Genomic DNA, 24,894 nt, shown 5'->3' on the forward strand with positions numbered 1-24,894 from the left:
AAAATGAATTTGCTGGCAGATTATACTGTAGCACAAAGCCAGTTTCAACTGTGTGTTTGTTGATTCTCATAAAAAGAATTTTTTTTACTATAAAGCCTTCATATTAACAGCAGAAATATATTTTGTTTGTTATATCAGAAGACAGAAATGCAGTAGGTAATCAAATGAAGTGAGTGCATCCTGAATACTGAATGTCTGCATCCTGCATTACATACCTGCAGTCTGTACCAGCATATTTTTAGCAGCATCTTTTGTTCTTGGTGGTGATGAGATAACTTAAAAAATTCCAAGAACCACAGAGAAATCACAAGGTGCTCATAGACAATGAGATAAAGATATAAAAGTCAATTGTGTAACTTATTTCCCTATATCACTTTATGAGTTTTTTCATGTAGCTCAGCAACTGAAATTTAAGGCAAAGATTTATTTGAAGACATCAAAAGAAAGCAGCAGAGTTGTGGGAAAAAAAAAACCCCAAAAATCAACAATGCCCTAAGTTATATTCTTTTCTTAAGCTAACATGCTTTGATATTAGAAGTTTGTAGATTGGAACTGCCAATAGGAAAATAATTACTATATTAAATCAGTTTCTAAAGTAATTGATAAAAGTTCATTCAACAACATCTTTAAACTTCTCATTCATCAGAGGTAACAGCTGTAAATGGAACAGAAGAAAGCATTTTCTGCACTCACCTTTACATTGCCTTCATGCAGAACCAGTCATGTTCCTAACAACTAGGTTACCTAAAACTCTGAAGACATTTTATTTTTATTTTATGTGTATAAATACACAACATTATTCTTTTAAAAATTGCAAATCTATGTAACTTTTTCACTTTTACTTGGAACCCAGTGCCAAGTGTTTCCAAATTAATATCTTTTCCAGACTCACTTTCCTTACAGTGACATTATTCCTGAGGTCCCTATTTAAGGTGTGATGAAACTGTCTTTCAGAAACTTTAATTCTATTTGAGCTCCCTGTTTGTGTGCAGTACAGTGCTTTCTTTCAGTGCAATAAAAACCATCAAAAATATACATCAGAATAATTTTATATATTAATATCTATAAATAAATTTCTAGCAAAATATAATGGAACAATTTATCTTTTTATTGTCACCGACAAAAAAGAACGATGCAAAAATTTGACACTTTTACAAATCTCTTTCAGAAAGGATTATTGTGGCAATGGAAAGAAAGGTGGATTTTTTTTAAGTAAAAATGATATCCTTATCCCCATCCAAATATCATTTGCATTCTGTACTCTGACCAAGGGCAATGGGTGTGAATGCTTTGAAGCAGATTTACAAAGCATGTGGCTGCTTTCAGCACAGGGCAGAGGGTTCGATCTGGGTGCTGTAAGTGAATAGATAATGCTAATGCCTTTAAGCATAGGATCAAAGAGAGGTTCCCTATATTTGTTGTCTTGTTTAGTGAAGTGAGATAAAAATGCAGACCCTGAGCTGTCTCTGCGTGTTTACAAAGTTTCCACAATGAATGATCTCCATTAGCTGCAGCAAGACATGCTTGCATGTAAGGATACTATTCTACTGTTGAGTTTTTTGTATGAACACCGTATATATTCTGTACAGGAGTATACAGAAGATTTGAGGTAAATGTTTTGTGTGCTGAAGGACTAGCAGATTTATAATATAGTAAATGTACATCAAAAAAGAAAGTCTTGTTAATAAAAGCAGAACAATAGTTAATAATATTAACAATTAATAAGTATAATAATTCAACCTCTTAATGAAGGTAAGATGTACTGCCATTCTTTATCAGTGGAACAGTGCCACTTTGACCTTCTATATACTTGACATTTTTGTGGACATGTGCAACCATTGGAGAGGATATTTTTGTACAGAAATAGTGCCACACTAGGCATGACTGATTTTCTAGTATCCAGTTTACAATGCCAGGTGTACTCCTGATTGTGACCACCTTGCAAGCAGAGGTAAGTATTACTACTTTAGCTGCTTGGGTATTGTAATCCCTGTGTGAATGTGGTTTCTTCCTTCATTAATGATCCCAATTTGGCTATAGACTAACACAGTAGCCTTCCTCACTGTAGCCTTAAATACAGAGCAGCCTAAATGTTTCACTTATTCAAATACTACCAAGCAGTAGAAAATAGATTTATTGGAAGAACACAGATTTCAACTGAGATGAAGACTGGTACTGAAGTGCCTCGTGGTCTTATAAACAATTACATTTTTGTGAAGGCCAGGACCTCTTGGAGCAACATCCCTGCAGATGTGCATCAGTTCAGGAGGATGATTTGTATTCTGTAAAGTTAGGTTGAACAAGTAGAGGTTCATTTTTTTTCAACCAAAGTCACTTCTGTTAATAAGAATTCCATTGTAGAAGTGAATTCATTCATTCAATATTAATGTTTAATGGAATTTGTACTTAGATTTTTTTCAACAAGAAAAAGGGGAGATTTGAACACCTTTGCAATTTCTGTGTATAGATTTATTCACTTTCAAAACGTTAAGCTCTGTGTTTGTAGATATAAAGCGCCTCTAGTCTGTGACAGAAATGAAAGTATTAGTCAGACTGGCCTCACCAGCCCAGCTCTTTGCAACTCCTCTTAGTAAACCACTGTCTTTTCAAGTTTTTAACACAAAACTCACTGTCAGTCTTTTCAGCTCAGGTGCACAGAGAGTGTCCCTCTGAGGAGATGCACTAGCTTTTTAACGTTTCCTTAGGCAATTGGCCTTTGACCATGAGCACCACCACAACACAGTCAATCTTCTGGCCTAGTTTCAGAATTTTTTTTGTAGAAGATACTAGATGATTTCTACTCATGTGCAACTATTCAAATTTTACTCAGTTAATAACACTGGAATTAAGCCTAATTTGTATGATAGTTAAAGGGTATGACCCAATTAGCTGACCATTTTGTTAGCAACATATTTAAAAAACCAAAAAAACAGAACAGAAAGAGGGAAAAGGCCCAGAAGGACGAAAAAAAAAAAAGCTCCACTTGTATTTAATTTATTGTTTTGATATCAAATAATATTTGTGGTCATCTAATGCATTAAATGCTGTAGTTAGATTATAATGCTAAAACTCAAAGTAAGGGGAGAGAATAATAGAGCTATTGGAAAAAAAGAAACCTGAAACAGATGAGAGAGTTGTTTATCTGAGGGACAGAAGAATGAGGGAATTATCTCGAGGATAAATTCCTCTATTGCTGCTTGCAAATTCTTAAAATGGCAAATATTTTCAGCCTAGCTTAACTCTATGTGTTTACCATTCTGCTGATACTAGCCAAATCACAATGAAAGGAAAGATGGAAAAGAGATTTATATTGAGTCTGGTTTTGTCTGTTTCATAAAAGTATATTCCAGTGCCATGGCTTGTAAGCAGAACTAAGGCTTCAAGCTTGTTAACTCAATGTGATTTGATTAATTCATTTTAGAGGCAGACTGACAGAGCAATTAGACCAACCTATGCATCCAGCAGTCCTTGAAGGCCAAGCTTACTCATCTGTAATTTTATCTCATTAGGATAGCTTTATAAATTAGATTTTTTGAAAGTAAAATTCTTATTTCAGATGATTAAAATTTCTTTATTTGCCAAACTAGTATATTTCATAGTTCTATTTTCATGATTTCACTGCAATCGTATTAATTTCCATTGCCACAGTGGAACGCATGCAGGAAGAAAATTGGCTTCTTATGTTAACAAGGAGAAGAAGGCATCTGAACTGACAGCATAACAAATTACACTCCACAATTATTTATTGCATTATTTTGTTGCCATACATGAAATACATGTGAAAATATGAATGCATAAAATACTGCCAGCTTCTGAGTGACTGAGATGTAATCCAGAGATTTAAAATAATTTTATTGGTTCCTTATAGACTAATTGTTTTTACATTAGGACTCAGTACAGATAGTTAAAGACATGTGGGATATACACATATCTGTTTCCCTAAGATATATTGAAATCCTATGACAATTAAGCACCTGACCAACCCAGACATTTTGGGAATCTTGGGAAGCATGAAGCTGAGATTTTAAGTGCCTAAATTCTCTTTAAAATAAAGCCTGATGTGTTTGTGTTGAAATGTAATGAAAAGCATGCAAGCAATTATTCAAGGACTTCAACAAGCTCTCTATGTTTGCACTATCTTATGTTTCAGAAGGTATGATCAAAAATAAAGGCTAGTAAGTACTTTGTCTAATGCAGACATCTGCAATTGGATATCTGCATTTTTATTGGAAGCACTGGAGCCTGGCTGCTGGAGTCTTGTTTTGTGGAATTTATGTAATACTGTGTTTTCAGAAAGCATTTTCTTTGAAAAGTGTAGCTGCCCTATTGGTTGGTCCATAGAGTAGTCAGATTGCTACATATTATCATGATTTTTGTGCGTATGACCTCCTGAAATGCTTGGGTTTGTTATATTAGTGTTCATGCTTTGGTTAAACGTGAGGAGGGTTGCTCACTCATTTAATTACACTTTAGGGTTTGCAATACAGAAGTGCTGTGGAACAGTTGTCTGAAAAGTGTCAAGTAGCAGTTTTTATCGTGTAAGGTCTCTCCAACTCAGACACATCATGCATATTGTTTTATATAAAATGCCTAACACACATGGCTGTGATGCGTCACATTCTGATGATCAGGTCAGGAGACTTGGCAAACAGTTTTTCCTTGAAAGGAGGACTGCATAATACTATTCATGATTCCTGTTTGTTCAATAAAGTTTTCAGTCCTCCAATTTATTTACTTTCAATTTTGGTTTCAGTTCATTTAACCTTCAGAAAACATTTGGGCTGTCTACTGCTTAAAAAAGGAAGGCTCTAGCAGCCCCTTGCTGCATTTATCTCTTGCTGTGTGAGCTATGATGTCTGCAGTAATAAATGTATCCATTTGAAACAGAAGTGATTAAGTTCTTGTTGAAATGTCTTCTGGAACAAAACATTAGCTTTTCCTTTCAAAGGGTAGATATTCCAGCAGATAGCACTTAACCTGGCCAAGGACAAAGTGTTATGTTTAAACATCCCTTTTCTGCTTGCCTGTATGGAACTGCAAGGTTATCTGCATTCAGGCACCTCCATTTCTTAATACACCAAAGCAAGTATCTCTATAGAACTGAAAGTAGCATGATTGTAACTATTGCTTTGTTTTAAAAACTGCCCACCCATCCTATCAATTTGCTGTGATTTATTCATTTGAATTTTTAATTCTGAAAGATACAACAAAGAAAAAAGAATGTGATAAGCATTAATATGTACAAATTAGATTAAGTCTTCAGAGGCATTGATTCATAGTAGCTGTACATCTGAACTAAAACCGAATTCGACCATCTTTCAGTAATCTTTGGCTGTCCAACTCAGAAATTCATGAGATTTGACACTAATACCATAATTTTGAAAGTACATAACTGTAGCTGTTGCTGTTCAAAGCTGATGTGTATCGGTAGAATCATGTAGATCCTTACTTTGCTATCTGGAAAAAAACTCAAGGTCAAATATGAAGCATGGAGAAGACATGAGTTTCCCACCCAAGTCAGGTAGACACAAAGACTCCTCATACAGAGTGCAGCAGAATTCCCCCTAGCACTGTAGAGGTCATGACACATTGCACAGGACATTGTAAGTACCAGTGCAAGAAGTTCATAATGACAATTGTATGAAAACACTGATAAAAACTCATCAATCTAGTTAAGTGACATTGTTTTCTTAATTTAAGTTAATACAGATCCCTTGTAATTATGGCAATACATCCCAATTACACATCTCTTCCATGATTTTTTATATTCTCAAAAGTCAATATAGACATTAAGAAACTAATATTCTATATAATAAATATGCAAATCGGATCAGATATCAGTTTGTCTATTCTTTTGATTTTTTTAGTGTCTTACTTTCATGGTGTGTTTTATCAAATTTATCAAATACATTCTGCAAATATTACTTTATCAACATTGTTTTAACTTTCATTAATTTTAGTGATCTATAAATTATAATAACATTTTGTTTTCAGGGAGTGTAATTTGGAAACAACACTATTTAAAAAAATATATGTGATATAAAAATTAGTCACCTAACAATAAGTGTAATTCATACCTTTTCTCTTGCATTCTGTCTTTCAGATTTGTGATAAAGAATGGCATTACTACATTGTCAATGTTGAGTTTCCTGTTGTTACGTTATATATGGATGGAACAACATATGAACCTTACCTTGTGACCAATGATTGGCCTATCCACCCGTCACACATAGCCATGCAGCTGACAGTTGGTGCTTGTTGGCAAGGTAGTATGACAGCAAATTGTAGACAGTAGAATTACCAGTTCAGACCAAATAAGATCTTATTTGTCTTGCTGATTGTGTAGTAAATAAGTTACTGAAAGGTTGATGGTATAAAATCAGAAGTAGATCCAGAGTTAATCACAAATCTAGTCCAAGGATAAAACAGATGAGACATAGCAGGCTTTGCATTTCCATCATCTACAGAAACATTAAATGTGTGCAGGTTGGGTATTCAATTTGAAAAATTCTTGTCTGTACCTTTTGTCTTCATTTTGTTTGCCTCGTTCTCTAGTTTTAAACAAACTATCTAAATATTACTGTAAAGAACTCCAACTATTTGCTTTCAGTGTCTGCCTGATCCTGTGCTCTTCACATTAGGGGTATATCAACCAGTAATTCCACTAATTTAGTCAGCTCATCCTTTTATACACTAGATACAAAAGTGAGAATAAATGAAACCAAAAGTTATGACCCCAGAGGCACACTTGTTTGGGCCTTTGCTTAAATATTAGTTTTTCCCAATTTCTCCCCTTTATAATCTCACTCTTTTTTTTTCATTTCTAGTTCTTATGCCACTGTTTCTTTTTCTATTTTCTGCCTTACACCTGAAGTGGTTCTCTTTTCCTACTCATCTGTTCTTCTAAACTTGTCTCTATTACATTTCCGTGTTGATTTTCTATTTCTGGACTGTGTCTTGATTTCACTTAAGACACAGCATGAAGTGAAACAAATTGTATAACTGGGGAAGAAAATACTTTAACACAGACTGTGTTTTTTCCCCACTCTTTAATATTGGCTTTCTCTGTTATTAACCTGTTTGTCAGTTTAATCTCTGATCATTTACAAAATGTTATCTGTAAAATCTGGACATCATATGCATGGCAGAGCTGTTCAGCACAAATAGTATTAGAAACAAATCCAGCTGTTAGACTAAGAACACCTTGGGGTAAAAATCTAATCTTTACTTTGAAGACAACATGCAGAATAAAGCCACATTAATCAGAAAAACGAGATCTGTGAACTTTTGAATGTTGATCAGTGAGATAAGTGTTATGGTAGCTAGCTAAACAGCATGACACTAATCCTATATATTTGTAAAAGTACAGATTGATTCTTTAACTGGCATTTTCATGTGTAGGCTTCCATCTCTATAGAATCCTCTTTACATGTATTGGAATTTTTGGTTGATATAAAGTGTTATTATTCTAAGGGAATGTTACTCCTTTCTTTTTTAATCTAAAATTATAGTGTGAAATACCTGTCTAACTTCAGAAACCAGAAATTTAGCAAAAAATTTAGTTTATTGGCATGAAGAGTTGACATAACAGGAATTCTTTTTTAGTTTGTTCTGTGTTTTTTGCTTCTGTGGTTTTGGTACAGTATTTTAAAATCAAAGTTCTGGAGTTAACAAATGCAGATGTAATTCATTAATGGAAATTCAGTTCTTTACAGACATTTGACAATGCCATATAGACTGAATAATCAGTGAGTATTGCATTCTGAAAAATCAGTGTTTTTTAGTAACTGTGATAAGGAAATTTTATTTTAACCCCATACTTCATGTTTACGTCTTGGTTCTTCTGCATAGATCTACAACAAATGTTTTTGGGCATCATTTGTATAACTTCTATCCCTTCTTTCTTTCATATATTATGTTTTCATCCCTTTCTAGTAACAATGTTTAGTTGTTTTTTTTCCTAAAAGTCTCAATAGTGGAAGGAATTGTATTCCCTCAGCCCTCACCTGAATCATGTTAATCATCATGTGAATGCCAGGTTTCTAGAGCTGTGAAGTAGTAATTATTGTATAACAAAAACTGTGGCAATTTAGCCACAGAACTCCATCTGTGGATTCCATCCACCTGCAAAGCAGCTAAATATGATAAGCATAAACTTGTTTGCTTTGCATCTTTGTCTCTTTATCTCAGTCTGCTAAGAGAAACATTTAAATTAAAACTTTTCACAAAAGCTCACAATAAATTTAAACCACAGACTATATTTAATATTTAAGCTGTTAAACAGGAAATTCCAATTATTTTCAGACTTTTTTACCTTTGCTTAGAAGAATTTACTGGCTTAATGAATAACCATTCAGAAAAATATTTTTCTTTTTTAATGAAACACCTGATTTAAACTACTGAATTTTTGTCTATTGCTGTTGTTGACATTTACTGCAAGATCATGTATTGCTATTTTAATAGCATGAGAATTGAACTTCATCAAAAATGCAAACAAATTTTCCATTCTCCTGAAAATGTCGAGATTAGCTAAGTATGCTAAACATTCTGATAAACTATCATGTGTCAGGCAAAAAAGGTGAGGTTTTAATGCCTGTACAAAACAAGATTTAAAGATATTGCTTTTAGTAAAGCTTATATTTTGACAAGTTTTTTGTTTTGGTCACTTAAAACTATTTGAAATGAATATTATGGAAAGTCACTTCGTTGATGAGATCCAGCCCTACTTTAGTCTGTCAAATTGTAATTATTCAGCATAAAAAACTAATCTATTGAATTCAAACTGTTAATTCAGTGAAACTTAACTGGGTCTACTTACGATGCTACATTTTGTCCAGTAAGAACAATATAAACTTTTATGTTTTCAAAGCATTAGAAAACTGCTTTACAATCATCTGCAGTTTATTTCAGTGAAGATATGCAGTGATTCTGTGTGATTTTGGTGTCATAAGCTGTTCAAGGAGTCCTCATTAAGAGGGTATGTGGAGTTTCTAGTTCTGTTTGCTCAGACTATTTCCTTCTCATTTCATCATATCACTGACAGAATAGAAACACAAGTTCTAACCTCTTCCTTCAGAAAGGACAAGACGTTCTTTTCTGTCTTTACTAAACCATTTTATATTTCTGAGTCCACAGTATCCATTTATCAAAGTCAAATTATTTGAAAAACAATCTCAACTCAAACAACTAAATAAACCAGAAGAAACAACATTCATTTTTTTTTTTTACCACACCAGTTCTGATTTGCTCAGAGCAAAATGTAACTCACTGTGTAGTGGGGCAACATAAGAACTGGTGTGGAGCACGAAGAGTGTATTTAGAGGGGAAAGCAGAAAACATCAAGAAGAATTGTAATTTACTCTGTTGGCATTAATAGGAAACCTACTGCAGCTATGAAGGATTTACCCCTTTGTATTGGACAATTTTTAATTCTGGTCTGGAAACTGGGAATTGTTCTACTGTTTCTCTAGCTATTTGAGAATCCTCCAGGTTATGAGAAGAGGGACTCTTTCAGTCCTGGTGTTTTCACGAGTTATACTGCTACTCATCCTGAGTTTATGCAGCAAGTCTCATGCTTGCACCTCCTTATTGTCTTTCCCGGAGCTATGTCATGCAGGAGTCTTTGGCATACAAAGAGAATTCTTTTCCTTGAGACTAATATTTCCTGTTATTAATATTTCAGTTCCAGAGTAACTCTTTTCTGACTTTTATAGCTTCATTTATGGCATCCATTATGAAAAGTTAGATTTGTTTTTATTTCTACCTTAAGCTGTCCAAGTGAAATAAAAGAGCAGTTTAAGTTCAGTGCTGTTCTTGTGAATCTAACAGGGAAACAAACTAAATGTGCAGTCTATCAGACTTGCATGATAAATTTAAACTTTAGTCTGTGACTTGTTCCCTGTTTAATCTGTATCAAAGTTTTTATTTCACTTCCTTGTGTTTCCCAGAACAAGAGAGACACTGAAGAGAATGTGGGAAGTGTGACCCTGGCATTGTCTCTGAACTCTTACTTCCCTGAATAGATGTTAGAAGTAGACATGGCCCACTGGGATAGGAGAGTGTTCCTCAAGGCTCAACTTTATCTCTCAGTTCAACTCGCTGCTTCTCTAGCAATAAAAATGAGCTAGCTTTGCCCTTCCAGCTCAAGATTCTTGAGAGCTTTCCTAGCAGTAAAGAGCTAACATAGTTCTGCAGCAAAGTAGAATAACTCTTACTGTGTGAGGACAAAGTGCAGTATGAAGAGGGTAGGTGAGTTTTGCTCACCAGCAGCTCCCTGTACTTCTTGAACTGAGGAGCCCAGAATTGGACGTAAAATTCAAAGGACATGTATTTAAATTATGATTTTCTCTAAAAATGTTACTATCAACATTAGCTACAGTTATGTACTGTGCTCATCTGATCTTGGGAGCTAAGACTTTTAGACTTTTGTACCCACTGACAAGCTGAACTCAAATACTTGAAGAATATTAGATTGCAGAAGGAAAGAGAGCATTCAAACAAGCTAATACAGTAGAACCAAATAAAACACTAATACAGGCAGAAGTAAACCAGCAAATTGCTGGGGATTTTCAATTTATTCTGACATTTTTTTCTTCTTGCATTTTCTGAGATTGAAAAACTATATTCTCAGTAATAGCTTTTATCAAAGCTAGAATACAGAATTATAGCAGATTGGCTTTAGGGCATTCTTTCAATTTTAGCAAGAGTTTTGGGGTTTGCTTCCCCATGTTACTGCTTTGGATTTTGTCCACTTTCAATGTAATAATTACTGGCAATTGAAACACGTCAGCAAGCTAACATACCCCACTAAGCTGAGAAGATTCTGAAATGCCGAGGTTGAATATCAAAATGTCAACATACTGCAATTAGAAGCAGCTGTGATAAGAGGCAGATATAATGACTTCTGTTCACCTTTGGGGTGAAAATTGGCAGGTATATAATTTTGTCTTTAATGTTGGTAAAAGGTGCTTATGGAAGACTTATTTAGCAGCCTATTTTTTCTAATAATGTATGAGATAGTATTCTCACTCTAAGTGCACTTGGTTTTTTTTTATATGGAACTGCCCTGGACCAACTGGCATGTCTTCTGTAAAACACACATAATCATAGAATGGTAGGGTTGGGAGGGACCTTTAGAGATCATCTAGTCCAACCCCGCTGCAGAAGCAGGTCATAATGTTGAGAAGGATGCTAGGTTATGGCTAGTACTTCAGATAATAGCAGCAGTTCCAGGAAAAGCAAAAGAGATGATGATCATGATTAGAGTGTTAGCTAAAAGATGTCAAGCAAAGGCCTTGTTTAGCCTGGCAAAGGAATAGGGAGGACAGAGCCATATTATTCCCTATTAGGAGTTAACTTCCAACTCTAAGAGTCGGTGGTCATTGGAGTGGATTGCTTGGGGGGCCTCTGTCTTCAGAAGAGTTTAAAACAGCTCTGGAAATTCTCAAGAATGGATTAAGTACAGCCGTTCTTGTCTAGGGGACAGACTGTATCATCCCTCAGCATCCCTTCAGGGTCTGCTATCAGCTGTTCTACTGCAGTTGTCTCAATCTGAATCACTCTGTTGTAACCATAGGCATAGTTTTGCAGATTTTTTTCTACTTAAACAATATGAGACAAGCTAGTCCCAGCTATTTTCCAGTCATGATGTCTTGAATTGCTTTTTTTACATAGCAGTTTATAGCATCTTCAGAACAAAGATTACATCACCTCCTTTACAGTCCAAAATCAATCTATATATCTGCACAAAATTCAGCCTTAGTCCTACAAACAGGGTAAGTATGTAAGCTGGTTTTGTAGTGCCTGTATTTGCAGAGCATTTTAACAGCTATTCCTGGAAACACTCATCTTCCATGATTTTATGTTAGTGATTGAGCAGATGACTTACAGGACAAATGACTTTAAACAAGAGTTATACATCTCCAATATGGTAATGCCTCCTTGTACAAAAGTATTTGTTAAAATGAGGCTTGGGCACAATGAATATTCAGTATATTTGATGTGGTTCATGGGCAATTACACTGTAAATGTCCCAGCAATGTACTTACAAGTGCTTTGTTAATGACACCAGAGAAGAACTAGTGCAAAGTGAAAGAACAACCAATTAAAAAAATATATATATTATTAAAAAAGAATCCAAACCTCAAATTTCTATCCATGAAAGAATACAAACCCAAAATTCCTATTCATGGATGTAAAGACTAGTCATGTTGCTCTAGAGCTTTACTTCAACTGGTTTATCCGGCTTATTTCTGTCAGCCATAGCCAGAGAACTGACTTCTTTGTTCTAATTTCTTGTCTAGTTCTTTATACATTTTATATGAGTCTTTTCACATTCAAATACATTAGTTTATCTGAGACTACTTTTTATTTTGCATCTCCTCATAACTAGCAAGATCTGCTGGCAGACCTACTGTTAGGTTTCTCAGTTTTAAAGCTCTGGGATTAATGTGATGTTTTAACCTTGGAACCGTCTTCAGAATTCTATTCTATTCAAGGCTTCAAAGCACAATGTGATTTCCTTCTTCTATAAGTTTTTATCCAGTTTTCTCTCTTTGTCTCCTTTTTTAGGGATAGGTTTGCTTTTTTTTCTTTTTTACTTTACCTTACCTTTTTTTGTCCAGATACAGTGCTGCTGGATTTTTGGCAACATGCACTTTTGAAAATAATGTAAACAAATGTCAGCATCTGCAGTATTTACCAAATAATTGTCAAGTATCTGAAAGGCTGAAATTACAATACAAACTAATCCTGCACTTTAGCTGTTGCATGCATGAAGGTTTCTATGACACCTTAAAAAATTCTGCCCAGACAAAGTTTTCTGTATAATGGACAAATGAATGAAAGAGTAGAGAAAAATTATTTCTCCCTGAGCATCTTTGAGGTAAAGAGAAAGAAAGTTTGTGCTGCAATGTTAACAAAAAAGAGCACGTCTACTTCTATGTAGAAACAGCCTTCTTAGACACTTTTTCTCTCAGTAGATCAGTATGCATTTTCTTTACTGTATAAAATAACTCAAGTCTTCTTTATAGTGCTCATACTGCACAGACTAGAAATTATATTTTTCAGGTGTTTAGGTAACAACATCAGCCTAAAGAAAATCTGACACTTCATCCCTATCCTAAATCCAATCCACACACAAATCTTTAAGTTAAACTTCAAGCTTGAGCTAGCTTGCCTTGCAGAAATAGGTTGTTTGACACTAAAGCTGAAAACACTGTAGAGATGAGTTATCTACCAATTACAACAGCTTATCAACTGCTAATCCAATTAGTCTGCATGGCTTCACTGTTGCGTGGCTCTTAGTCCTCTCAGGCTCAAGGTATGCAGTAATTCACAGGCACTGATGTAGCTAACACTTGCAGGAAAGACAAGCTCTAAAAATTCTTCAAGAGGAGGATAGGTAAATCACCAGATATCCCAAGAGTAATTTAGATGCTATGATCACTGATGCAGGCAGTATGTAATCACGTTTTATTGACAACTCCTAAAGATCAGTCTTTCTTTGAAGCTGCCTAGAGTGAGACTGAATAAAGTGTAGCTAGAGGGCCTAGTGCAATACACAGAGTCGAGACCTGATCTGGCACTAAATGAGCTGTTTTGGGTAGGGGAAGCATATAAGTTTTGTAGCATAGTGCTGTGCAGTGGCCTGCATTCACCATTGTGAATATACCCGATGCCTTTAGAGACAACCATTTGTAGAGAGTGTGGCAGTTTGCTTACACAGAGCCATGACTCTTAGCACAGTTAAGGACTTCAGGTAGTATGTTTTTTAGAGGAGAAAGCCGAAGGCTGTGTAAGTGATCTTGTTAATACAATTACTTGTTAATACAAGAAAACTTGTTAATACAATTTCTGTATAAATAAACATTATACCTTAAACTTTCTTTTAAATTCATGTTTGATCACTTCAAGAATCTCATCAATTAATTTTTCTAAAATGCTGTGCTTCCCTGCACACGGGTTTGTGAAGCTGTGTTTCATCTCAGAGTATGTTATCACAGCTTTATAAATACTTGAATACAATACGAGAAAAACACTGACAGGAATCCTAAAGACAGACTAAGTACCACCCAACAACTCACAAAGCAATTCCTCTTGTCACAATAAATGAGATGTCAAATGCACTTGGCTACAATGCATATAAATACTTCAACTTAGTTAAAATATAAAGTGTACTATTAAATGTGTGGTTTGTGTATTGGTTTCAATAATCACTTTATGTTCTCTTTCTTCCAGGAGGTGAAGTCACCAAGCCCAGATTTGCTCAGTATTTCCATGGCAGCCTGGCCAGCCTTACTATTCGGCCAGGCAAAATTGAGAGTCAGAAAGTGATTTCCTGTTTGCAGGCCTGCAAGGAAGGTCTGGATATTAATTCTCTCGAGAGTCTTGGCCAAGGAATAAAGGTGAGAGATGAACTTACATCATCTTTGATAAAACTTTTGAGCTGATTTATGAAGTGGAGAGCCCAAGGTAGAGTACACACAGTACAAATGTACTCCCAGAAGCAATGTAATTTCCCATAGTCATGCAAAGAAAAGGCAGAACAGTAGAAGAGCTGTGACACTGCAAAGAAAAATGTTTCCATTATTGCAAAGGTAGATGCTCAGAAAGCAAGGTGCTGCTGATATTTCAGAAGCCATAAGAATTGCCAGGTCATGGTTTCATGTTTATTGGTAGTTTTACATAAATAGGTATGATTCCAAAGGCATTATTGGATTTTGTGTTCAAGTAGCTTTAAAGCAATGGAAAAAGTAAGTGGAATATCTTTCATCTAGAGATAACTCTAAAAGAAGTCCCACTGCAACAGTGTTGAGAAATTCATAGTGTGTTCCAAGAGGAAAAGGGTATGGGACATGAAAATTAGACTATACAAATAATAAAGAAACGAAAATGTTACATTTGCACATAAATCATTATCCATCTTCGTTATACACACGTCTGTCTTTACTGATATATCTTTTTCTAAGATTGGAGAATGACAGAGGGAAATGCTGTTTCAATAGACATTGTGGCCAGATTGCTTTGCATTCATTAAGAAAAATTCTGTTCTTTTGGATGCATATGTAGGACCCTGAGTGTAACTTCTAGAATGCTTATATGAGATACAGTGCCAGCTTCCCTTTGCTTGACACCATTCTTAGATGGCAGGTGTTCTTCTGCCTGACGTGTAAACACACTGTTAAGCTATTTCCTAGCATGCAAATCATGATACCATCTTCCAAAGGAAATGACCTTCAAATTCAAACTGGGAAGATACTTTAGCTGCAGCCTGTGCATCCTGTGAAACTGCACAGGTGGTTTTTTAGTGTGTTATTTTTCAGCAGAGAGGAGGATGGTGCTGTAACATTTGATTTTGAGCGTGCAGTGGAAGTGCCATGTACTACATTTTATTAGCTAAACCTTTTCATTGTACAAGATAGGAGACTGACCTGAAATACACTCAGATGTCTGTCTAGTTGCAGTGATGTAGGACTGATATGTTCTCTGAAAACGAGGGTAAAACTGAAAATTGAAAGTGCAAAGATAAGGAGGAATTTTGCCTACTCTGGTTTTATATATGAGTGAAACACCTCAAAATACTTATTTTCCTTCAGCCTACTGAGGGCATCATTAAGAATTGTTGCTTCTCTTAGCAAAATGACAAACTTATGAGTAAAAGCTATTTTTAAAAGACAATGCATACAAAAAAAGCAGGCTATGGTTTTCTGGAACACAAGTGTATACGCCTATCAGTAAGTTCTTTACTGGGTTTTCACATGATTTAAAGCAGTGTACACTTGGTCCACGGAGTTTAAAAGCATAGTAATTCCTCTCTTATTGTCACACTCTGAAACTTGATAATAGTTGGGTAGTCTTGATTTGTGGGCTTGGAAAAAAATCTCTTACAGCACTCTAGCATGGGTGATTGGCTTCCTTACTGTACTAGCAGTGGGAAAATGAGGGATTGTTTACTGCCTTTCATTCTTACACCAAACTTCCAAACATTTTTCCAAAATACAGATGAAGCACAGCATTTTTTTAAAGGTCCTATTTTCATTCTTACTTTCTCAGTATGCTCAACAGTCAGTGCAACAGCAGGAGGCAAAAATGAAAAGAACGATCAGAGGTAGATTATGGTAGGATTTCTTATTGGGACTGGCAGAAAGAAGCTTAGATGAAAGAGGAGCAGTTGGCACCTGACCTTGAACAAAAGTTTCATAAAGAGAAGGGATCTCCGATGTCAAAAATAAACATCCCAGATCTCAGACAAGCATGAGTGACAGTTGTACAGATGACAGGTTTTGTGTGGTTACTTACATGGCACTTAAGAGTTGACAAACTGATGTTGGAAGGTGTTTCTGCTGCGTGCTTTGGACTCCTGAAAGTTCAACCTTTAGCCTCATAAGAAAGAGGAACACAGCTCTAATACAATTTTTGACACAACAGTGCTGGGCTTTTTCTTGTCTGCAACCTAATTTTCAGATATCTATAACAACTCTCAGAAACAGTCTAAACTGTCACTATTTTTATCCCTTTTTTAATGAGAAGGACAAAAATGGCTCAGACTGGGCTTTCTCTGGTCCCTTTGGCAGCATTCCAGCTGTTCTAGCAGCTGAGCTATTAACTAGCTAGCTAGAGTGTCCTTTTGCTAATTTTATTCTCTAGTACAGCTTGCTTACAGAAAGGAAATAAGCATATACAGACTGTGACTCATATTAGTACTCCTCTGTTAAAAAGCACCCTTCAGTGTGTTATGACCTCCCTGCACAAGCTTTAAGCCCAGTCCTCTGTGTTCTGTTTTGCTTCATTCTGTTCTTCACAGTCTGTTTGCTCTTTTGGCTTTTTACCTTTCTCATTGTAAGGAAGTATAGACAGTAATTGACTATATGATCAAATATGTTTGTATAACCCATATCCAACTTTGGGAAGGGATTTCATGTGAGAGAAGGGTGCATTTCATTGTTTGTGCTGACAACAGTAGGGTGCAACATCAAGGGGGTTAATCTGTTTTTCTCTGCAATGCAGATGGTTTGCTGAAAAAATTAATAGACCAAAAAAAATTGAGATCAGAATGAATCATGAAGAAGATAAAATCAATCATTTGCTATGTGAATATAATAGTAAAGTTTCTTATTTGGCAAGACTGTTTTGTGTTTGATGCAATAGACTAGAGAATTATCAGGGCTACAAGAATAGCCATTGACTTAGCAAGGGTTTGATGGCTCAAATAAGCAGGTGGTTTGTGCAAGTAACAGGTCCCTCTTAAATCATGACAGCCTTATTGATCATGAAAGAGAGAGAAGAGAATCTCCTTTATTGTGTCTGATGTTAATGAAGATATAGGAGGCAAATGTTAATAATTGTTTTTTTCAGTCATGTTAAAATATATGTCAGAAAGGTAGCCCAGGGTAAAACCAAACTGAAAGCAGGAAGAAAAATGTTTCTCCACACTGCTCTGATTGAAGCCAGTATTTTTATATGGGGGATGTGTTTAACCTAAAAAAGCAATACATAGTAATAGTAATGATGACAATAAGTTAACGTTTTGAACTCCAAAGCTGCAGAAATATTATCAGCTATACGTTAATAAGTTCATCAGCAGTAAGTTCATAAAGCTGAGGAAAGTAGAGCAATTTGGGATTAGTTTACTATAGAAATAATTATCACAGTAGTTATTCAGATAGGAAATAGATGACTGATTTGAGTAGAGGTTTTAGGGAACAACATAGCCAACAATACTCACTAAGTATTTGTTTTTATCAAATCATTAGATTTTAAAAATACATCTGTGCAACATTGCTTAAATATGCCTTATTTTATGCTCTGTACCTCATACTTTATATACTAACTATATACATTTTCTCTAGTATCACTTCAACCCTTCCCAGTCAGTCCTTGTCATGGAAGGAGATGACATTGAGAATATAAATCAAGCTCTCCGAAAGGTCTCATACATCAACTCTAGACAGTTTCCTACTGCAGGCATACGACGTCTCAAAGTCTCATCTAAAGTCCAGTAAGTTATACTTCAGCTAAACTGATTAGATTGGGAATATTTTTAATGAATTGCTTTTTTTCTTTGGACATGTTAGAAAAATTTTTCCTACATTACAACTCAAAATCATACTTCTATGATATTGTTCATAAAGGATTAACTTCATTTACTTTAATGCTGACGTTGTGGTTTTCTTTTGATATTTTCCTTTTAAGAATCTTTACTTGCTAATGTAATTTACTTTCATTCTGTTTATAGTCTGAGCATAGAGTCTGGACTGACCAATACTTGCACTTATTATATTCTTAGTTTACTGCTCATTTTAAAAAGTTGTAGTTTCTTCTGAGATAGCTAGAGCCAGGAGTTTTTTCAAGTAGGCCTACTACATCTAACAAACAACATCTGCATGAGCAGTATTTGTAGCTATGCTTGAAATAGTCTCTGTCTGTGTCCTTATATGGCTGTCATGACAGAAGTCCTGGTGTTGGGTGTTAAACAGACATCCACGTCCTCCCATTTTCATGCAACAGTAGTGACAGAACCTGCACAATAATGTTTACAGTTCTACATAATCAAAGAGCCATCTGCCACTCCTCAGCTCCCCTGGGGTACATCACTGTTACAAATTGTACTTTGCAGAGAAAGTGGATCTTGAGAGAGAAAATAAACATCAGTTCTATGAGCTCTCATCAAATGCATGTACAGTTCTAAGTACCAGGATTAGTCTAGTGCTTTGGGCTGACCACACTGAGTGTTTGGAGAGCATTGTCTGATGTCGTTTCACTGGAAGCAGTCCAGTTTGCACACTCCAGGACTGGTACAAGGCTGGCACTGTAATGAAGGTGGAGTTTGTCAGGAAATTCATTTGCTAATTCAGATGAAAACGTTAATGTAGATCTCTTTTGCCCACAGTAAATACTGGGAGGTGCCAGAATGTGTCCAATTGAAATAGATCATTAGTCCCTTTTGTTCATACATTACAAGATAACCACATTATGTTCTTTAGATATTACTTTGAGCATTTTATGTTAGGTTTACTAACATGAGTTGTATTCATTTAATTCTTTTAGCCATTCCCTAGATTGTTAAATGTCAGTTAAACATCTAAATATTATGCTTCTAGTGAACTTACTAAAGACAGAACTATTCATGAATCTGTTTGCTATGGTGTTCCTACTTAATGTAGTTGTGAATGGGGATGAGAGGAACAGAGCTGTTAGTGCCACTGCTGACCTACGTACACGGTGGCACAAGTGGTTACGTGTGTGTCAGTATCAAAGTATGGAATAGCTTGACCTGAGACAATTCAAAAGGGTGAGAGCCATCAGGTGGATTTTGGGAGGTGCAAATGCCACACACCTGTGCTGTGCAATGTGTTTCATGCAGATAATGAATAATGTATTTTTCAGATGTTTTGGTGAAGATGTCTGCATTAGTATCCCAGATATAGATGCGTATGTAATGGTGTTTCAGGCCAATGAGCCCAAGATTACAATAAGTGGGATGGACCACTTTGCTAGACCAGCTGCACAGTTTGAAAGTGAAAGAGGTGTTATTTTGTTACCTGACATCAGGATTGTCAGCACAGTCACTAAAATGGAACATCCAGTGGACTCAGAAGATGACAGAGGTTTGTGGATTTCTTTTAAATGTTATCACTTTGTAACATGACACCTCATATTTTTAAAGGATAGTGCAAACAAATGACAAAAACAAAGTCACTTCACCTAATGCTGTGCTGGAGATATCCAGTGAAACACATTGAAAAATGTGTTAAATACAGATGGATCAGTATGTTCTTCAAAAAAATCAACTTTTCCATTTAGTGTCTTGCCTGCTTCAGAGCAGTTTCTTTCCACTCTTTACATATTCCATTGAATAACATATTTTCATTAGAATTTCTCAATGACAGAATTTTGTAATTGTAATGATAAAGCAGAAAGCATTCATTGACTAATAGTTGGAAGTTTAGTTTGTTCTCATGGTTTCAGCTCTGCTACTAATTTAAGAGTGATACTTGAGAAAGAAATCTTGTGCCTCAGTTTTCCACCTATATGTAACATCAATGTCATAATTTGCAAAGATTTTTTTTTCAGAGATGACAGTTTATTGTAATGCTGAGCAATGTGTGTGTTATTAGACACTAGGTGAATGTTCAAAAATATAAGTAAGGTTTAAAATAATTGCCTATAAAGAAATTTTGCTTTTGAATGTTTACAAGGCAAATTAAAAGCTTAGGAACCTGAGGAATCATTCTAAACAATATTTGAGGGACTAGAATAAGCGACAAGTAGATGTGCATCTCTTGAAAAGATAAAATTGCCAATGGTGTGGAAGCATAGAGGCATGGATTCCCTGAAGCCATGCTCTGTAATAATGCTACTTATCACTTGCCTGAAACTGCATCTGTCCTTTGAAGCCTGGAAAGTTTGTCATGTCATAGTATCAATGGCATACACTTACAGTATGTAAAAAAAAGAATTCTTGCATAGAACAGAGTGGTCATTATTCCTCACTTCAGACAAAATATATGTATGACACTCCATGTCCCTGCATGTTAACAGAATTTTAAAACTGTTTGCTGAATTAGAAACTACTGACCTCCAGTTCAGTTCATAAATTTTTTCTATCCCAATTTTTCCCAATATGATTATTGACATAATTACTGTTTTAGCACCTTGTACCCTAAAAAGCCCAACTCTCACCTTGAAAAGGAGCGTAGCAGCATTTCTTAAACTATTGTTTGATTCCTTGAAAGTCAATCATATACTAATGTGCCATCTCCCGTTTACATCATAGAATCGTAGAATGGTAGAGTTGGAAGGGACCTCCAGAGATCATCTAGTCCAACCCCCCTGCAGAAGCAGGTTCACCTAGATCAGGTCACATAAGCACATGTACATCCCCTATGAGTTGTTAAAATGGATAGGTAATAATTGGCTTCGGGAGTAACTGTATTTTGCAAAAGATTATTGAATTCTAAGGCTCAGTTCCTACATTGTAAGCTTCAATCATTATTTCTTTCAGCCCAGACATTATGTGACAATGGCAGAGACAGCCGTAAAACCTGACCTACATCTACCTACATCTATTTTTCCACTTATTGGCAATTTGCATAACCTGATCATCATGACAGTAGCAGAGATGCAAATGGCAAGACTGAGAAGGTGCCATGTATTCTCTAGTCACAGAACCTGTTAGATCTGTCTCTCATCCAAAGCAGATCAGACAGTTGCCACAAGCAACAGCATGACTGTGGCTCTGAGGCTTTATTTACCTGCAGAGGGCCCCCAGAATGCCAATGTGTTCAAGGTCCCTTCCAGCCCTTGAGATTCTGTGATTCTTTGATTCTGTGTTGCTGCTTGTCCTGCCTCAGTAGAGAAATCAGTGGAACACCCCTAGCAGCTAAAATTCCTGTCCCTACATCTCCTGTTTGCACACTGACAGACAGAGCAACAAAACTTACCAATTCAGGCTCATCCTTTGCTGTTCAGCTCAGCTCTTGCCTGTTTCTCATAGCTTCCCATGAAGTAGTCCAAACCATCAGCCTTAACAATATTCGGGTTTGCCTGTTCCACAGATTGGAGGTGGCTTTGTTTTGGATAAATTAGAGTTGTACTTGGAGTTCAGAAACCCAAAGTTACTTTAGCAGGGGTTAAGAATCTAGGGCGTAAGACTTTTGTCCGTGCCTTCCTTGCCCAAGCACCCTCTAAAATGAAACTCACAAAATGGGCACCAAGTTCCAAGATCACAGTTGTGGTGTCTATAGTGTCCTCAGGGAGCTGGTTAAGCAATCTTGCCAGACACTCTGTGCTAAGTTGAACAAAGAACTGAAGTAGTAAATTGATGTGCTACTCCTTTTGCAGTGACAGAATTGGTTTTTTTAATCTTCTGTGCTGGAGGAAAGTCAGTTTACAACTCAATTTCTCCAAGTGACACAACACAGGATCCTACCATTTATGATAATACCATGCTCTTGGATAGATGCCCGTGTTCTTTGTAATGTAAAATCTTCATGGACCATAGAGTAACTGAGAGAATCATCTAAGCGTAGATATATTTGATGTGCAGTTTTTCAGTTAACTTTTTCCTGAGAAAAGAATGAATGTGTGATGCCAACCTGGTATCAATACAGTACTGAAAACCAGAACAGTTTACATAAATTTATCTCCAGGATCAAATTTCAGTTATCCACATCCAGGACTGTTCTTGAATGGCTTTTATTACAGAGCAATATATTTTCTATCTATCTGTCTCACTAGGTATTTGTAGGCCTCCTCCCTTTTGATTTGCTGTATTTATTAGCTGCAAAACCAATTCAGCCATCTTTGCAAAAATTGAAAGCCCTGATGCAAAACAAACAAAATGACTGAACTGTCCTGTGATCATTTATCTTAGTTTCTTTCTTCTTTGTTTCATGGTATATGGTGTGTGTTCACAGCCAATAAGCCAGAGGTATCAGAAGAAATGCTCCACAACTTGGACTTCTGTGATATTTTGGTCATTGGGGCAGAATTAGATCCTGAACAAGAATGTTTAGAACTAGATCATGTGGAGCTTCAAGGAAAACATCTCGATGCAACAAATTCCACAGCAGGATTTTCAATTTATGGTATGTTCATGGACTTTACTTTCTCTTGTTTCTTCCCAGGAGCAATTACATTGTGGGAATGAAGGGGACTAACATTATCTATGTACTAGATGTAAAATATTCCAAGAAATACTGTGTCTCAAAGTCACTTTTTGATTTATGGTTATGCTGTCCAACCCCCCTGTAGAAGCAGGTTCACCTAGATCAGGCTGCATAGGAACACATCCAGACTCTTTCTCAGGGTGGTCAGCCTTCCGTATCTCAGCTCAGTGTGCAGATGAAGGGCACTTATCATTGCATTCCCTGTCCTGCCCTGCTTCCCAGCTAGAGGGGACTGTTTTGCTTCTCCCCCCACCCCCCAAGTCTCTTACTTTAAAGACCTCGTTATTAAATTTGCTAGTCTACTCCCAAATAATCCAGTGCCTTTATGGGAGAGATGAATCCCATCCTATGAAGCTGTAGTCCCCAAGGAAGGATCCATTGTCAAAGCACCCAAAGCCTTCCCACTGGCACCAGCCTCTCAGCCAGGAGTTTACTTAGCTGATTTTTCCATACAAACTCCTCCTTCATCTCCAGTGAACAGGATAGAGGAGAAAATAACCTGAGCCCCTCTACCTTTTACCTGCTCCCCCAAGGATTTAAAATCCATCTGAATCCTGGAGATGTCATACCTCATGACATCATTCATACCTACGTGGAACACAAGTAGGGAGTAGTAGCCTGCATCCCTGACGAGCCGTTGCACTCTCTCAGCCACATCCCTGATCTTGGCCCCACTTTAATTTCTCCTGTTCTGTCCATGGCATTTGTTACATAGCATCTCCTTGAGATTATTACTGCTTTACCACCATTTCAGGTGTGGACAGCATGCACAACTATGAACAGGTTCTTCAGCAGATTCGATATCGTAACTGGCACACTTCTACAACCTTTGAAAGAAAGTTCAGAGTCAAGTGCTCAGAGCTAAATGGACGTTACACTAGCAATGAATTCAATTTGGAGGTAAGCAACCATTTAGTCAAGTTTTCTCTTCCAGCACTGAGGCTAAGCTCTTCAGTAACATTTGAAATATGTAAAAATGACTGATGCACTCTGCTAACTATAATCAAATAGAGGAAAAATTCCAAATTCTATTCAGATGTGAAGATGACTTCTCCTGTGAGCATCCCTCAGTGTGGAAGGTCTCTGTGCTGCTGCATGTGCAAGGGGATGACCTTTCTCTTCAACTCCACTAGCACAATTACTCCTGTCCGTCTACCCCCCCACCCCTCACCACGATCACAGCCTCAGGGGCTATTCTCAAGAACCAGTTTAACCAGCCTAGAAACAAGTATCTACAGGAAAGAGCAGGAGCTTCTTAACAATAGGTGCAAAACTTAATAATTGGTTCTGACAGTTTTTACATATTTGCATTGTATTTAAAATTCATTTCACAGTACCACTGTGAAGCCCTGATGATGTATTCGGGGGTTTTGCTTAAAACTATTGATAGGACAGAGGACTGCTATGATATCTGCACTCTGACAGCAGGGATACAGGAAAACCTGAAACCTCTTTTAACTCTCTCTTCCTGTTTTGATTTTGAACTCGACAAGTCCGACACAGTCTCTGACCTTTTTCAGAGGGAACAATCTCCCACTAACTTTGTGGGAACACCTAAAAGCTGATTAGTGACTTATTTTTTCTTTATTCTACTAATCCAGACAGGTAGATCAAAAAAATAATCTTTTTCTGTGCTACTTCATAGCTTGGCCTTTAGGTTCTATATAACAATGTTGCTATCTGCTGGTGAACTTCAGAGTTCAGTGTAATGTATATAGCCAGCAGGCTTGAATGTAGACCACTTTTTTAGTATTTACTCTCTTCTTTTTCTCTTGTGCCAGGTTAATATTCTACACAGCTCCAACTCCAACCTCATGGACAATGTAAATCACATGATAGTACAACCACAGTTTCTCCAATCTGTCCACCACCCAGAGGGAAGCATAAGTGCTGTTCACAACTCAGGTATGTGACAACTTTACAGACATTGCTGATAATGATTCTGGTACATTGGTATTTCCCCTGTGATTCAGCTTGGACAACAAATAAAGTACAAAAAAGCCCATGGTTTACAGCATGTGAAACCCAGCAGAGAACATAGCACAGGTGCGAAAGAGGCAAACATTGAATTATCTTCTTTCTTTCCAAGGAGATACTTTGTAATTAGAAACTGGTATCCTCTTTTAAAGTCTTCACTAGATGTCATGTACCATGACCCACATAACTGAGAAAATGTCGTATTTCTAGTATTGAATGGAATTAAGGGTAATATTTATGCTCATAT

General features: G+C 36.4%; 1 protein-coding gene across 2 annotated transcripts in view; it reads left to right on the plus strand.

Moving 5' to 3' along the window:
* CLSTN2 (calsyntenin 2) overlaps positions 1–24,894 on the plus strand; it is a 298,084-nt gene that overhangs the window by 268,090 nt on the left and 5,100 nt on the right. For both annotated transcript variants that reach the window (XM_062005632.1, XM_062005633.1), the window contains exons 9-15: positions 6,104–6,266; positions 14,239–14,405; positions 17,850–17,998; positions 19,387–19,607; positions 22,419–22,589; positions 23,425–23,570; positions 24,452–24,575. In XM_062005632.1, coding sequence (XP_061861616.1) covers positions 6,104–6,266; positions 14,239–14,405; positions 17,850–17,998; positions 19,387–19,607; positions 22,419–22,589; positions 23,425–23,570; positions 24,452–24,575 — 1,141 coding nt within the window. The remainder of the gene's footprint in view (positions 1–6,103; positions 6,267–14,238; positions 14,406–17,849; positions 17,999–19,386; positions 19,608–22,418; positions 22,590–23,424; positions 23,571–24,451; positions 24,576–24,894) is intronic.

This window comes from Colius striatus, chromosome 12 (genome assembly GCF_028858725.1).
Source record: "Colius striatus isolate bColStr4 chromosome 12, bColStr4.1.hap1, whole genome shotgun sequence".
Lineage (NCBI taxonomy): Eukaryota > Metazoa > Chordata > Aves > Coliiformes > Coliidae > Colius > Colius striatus.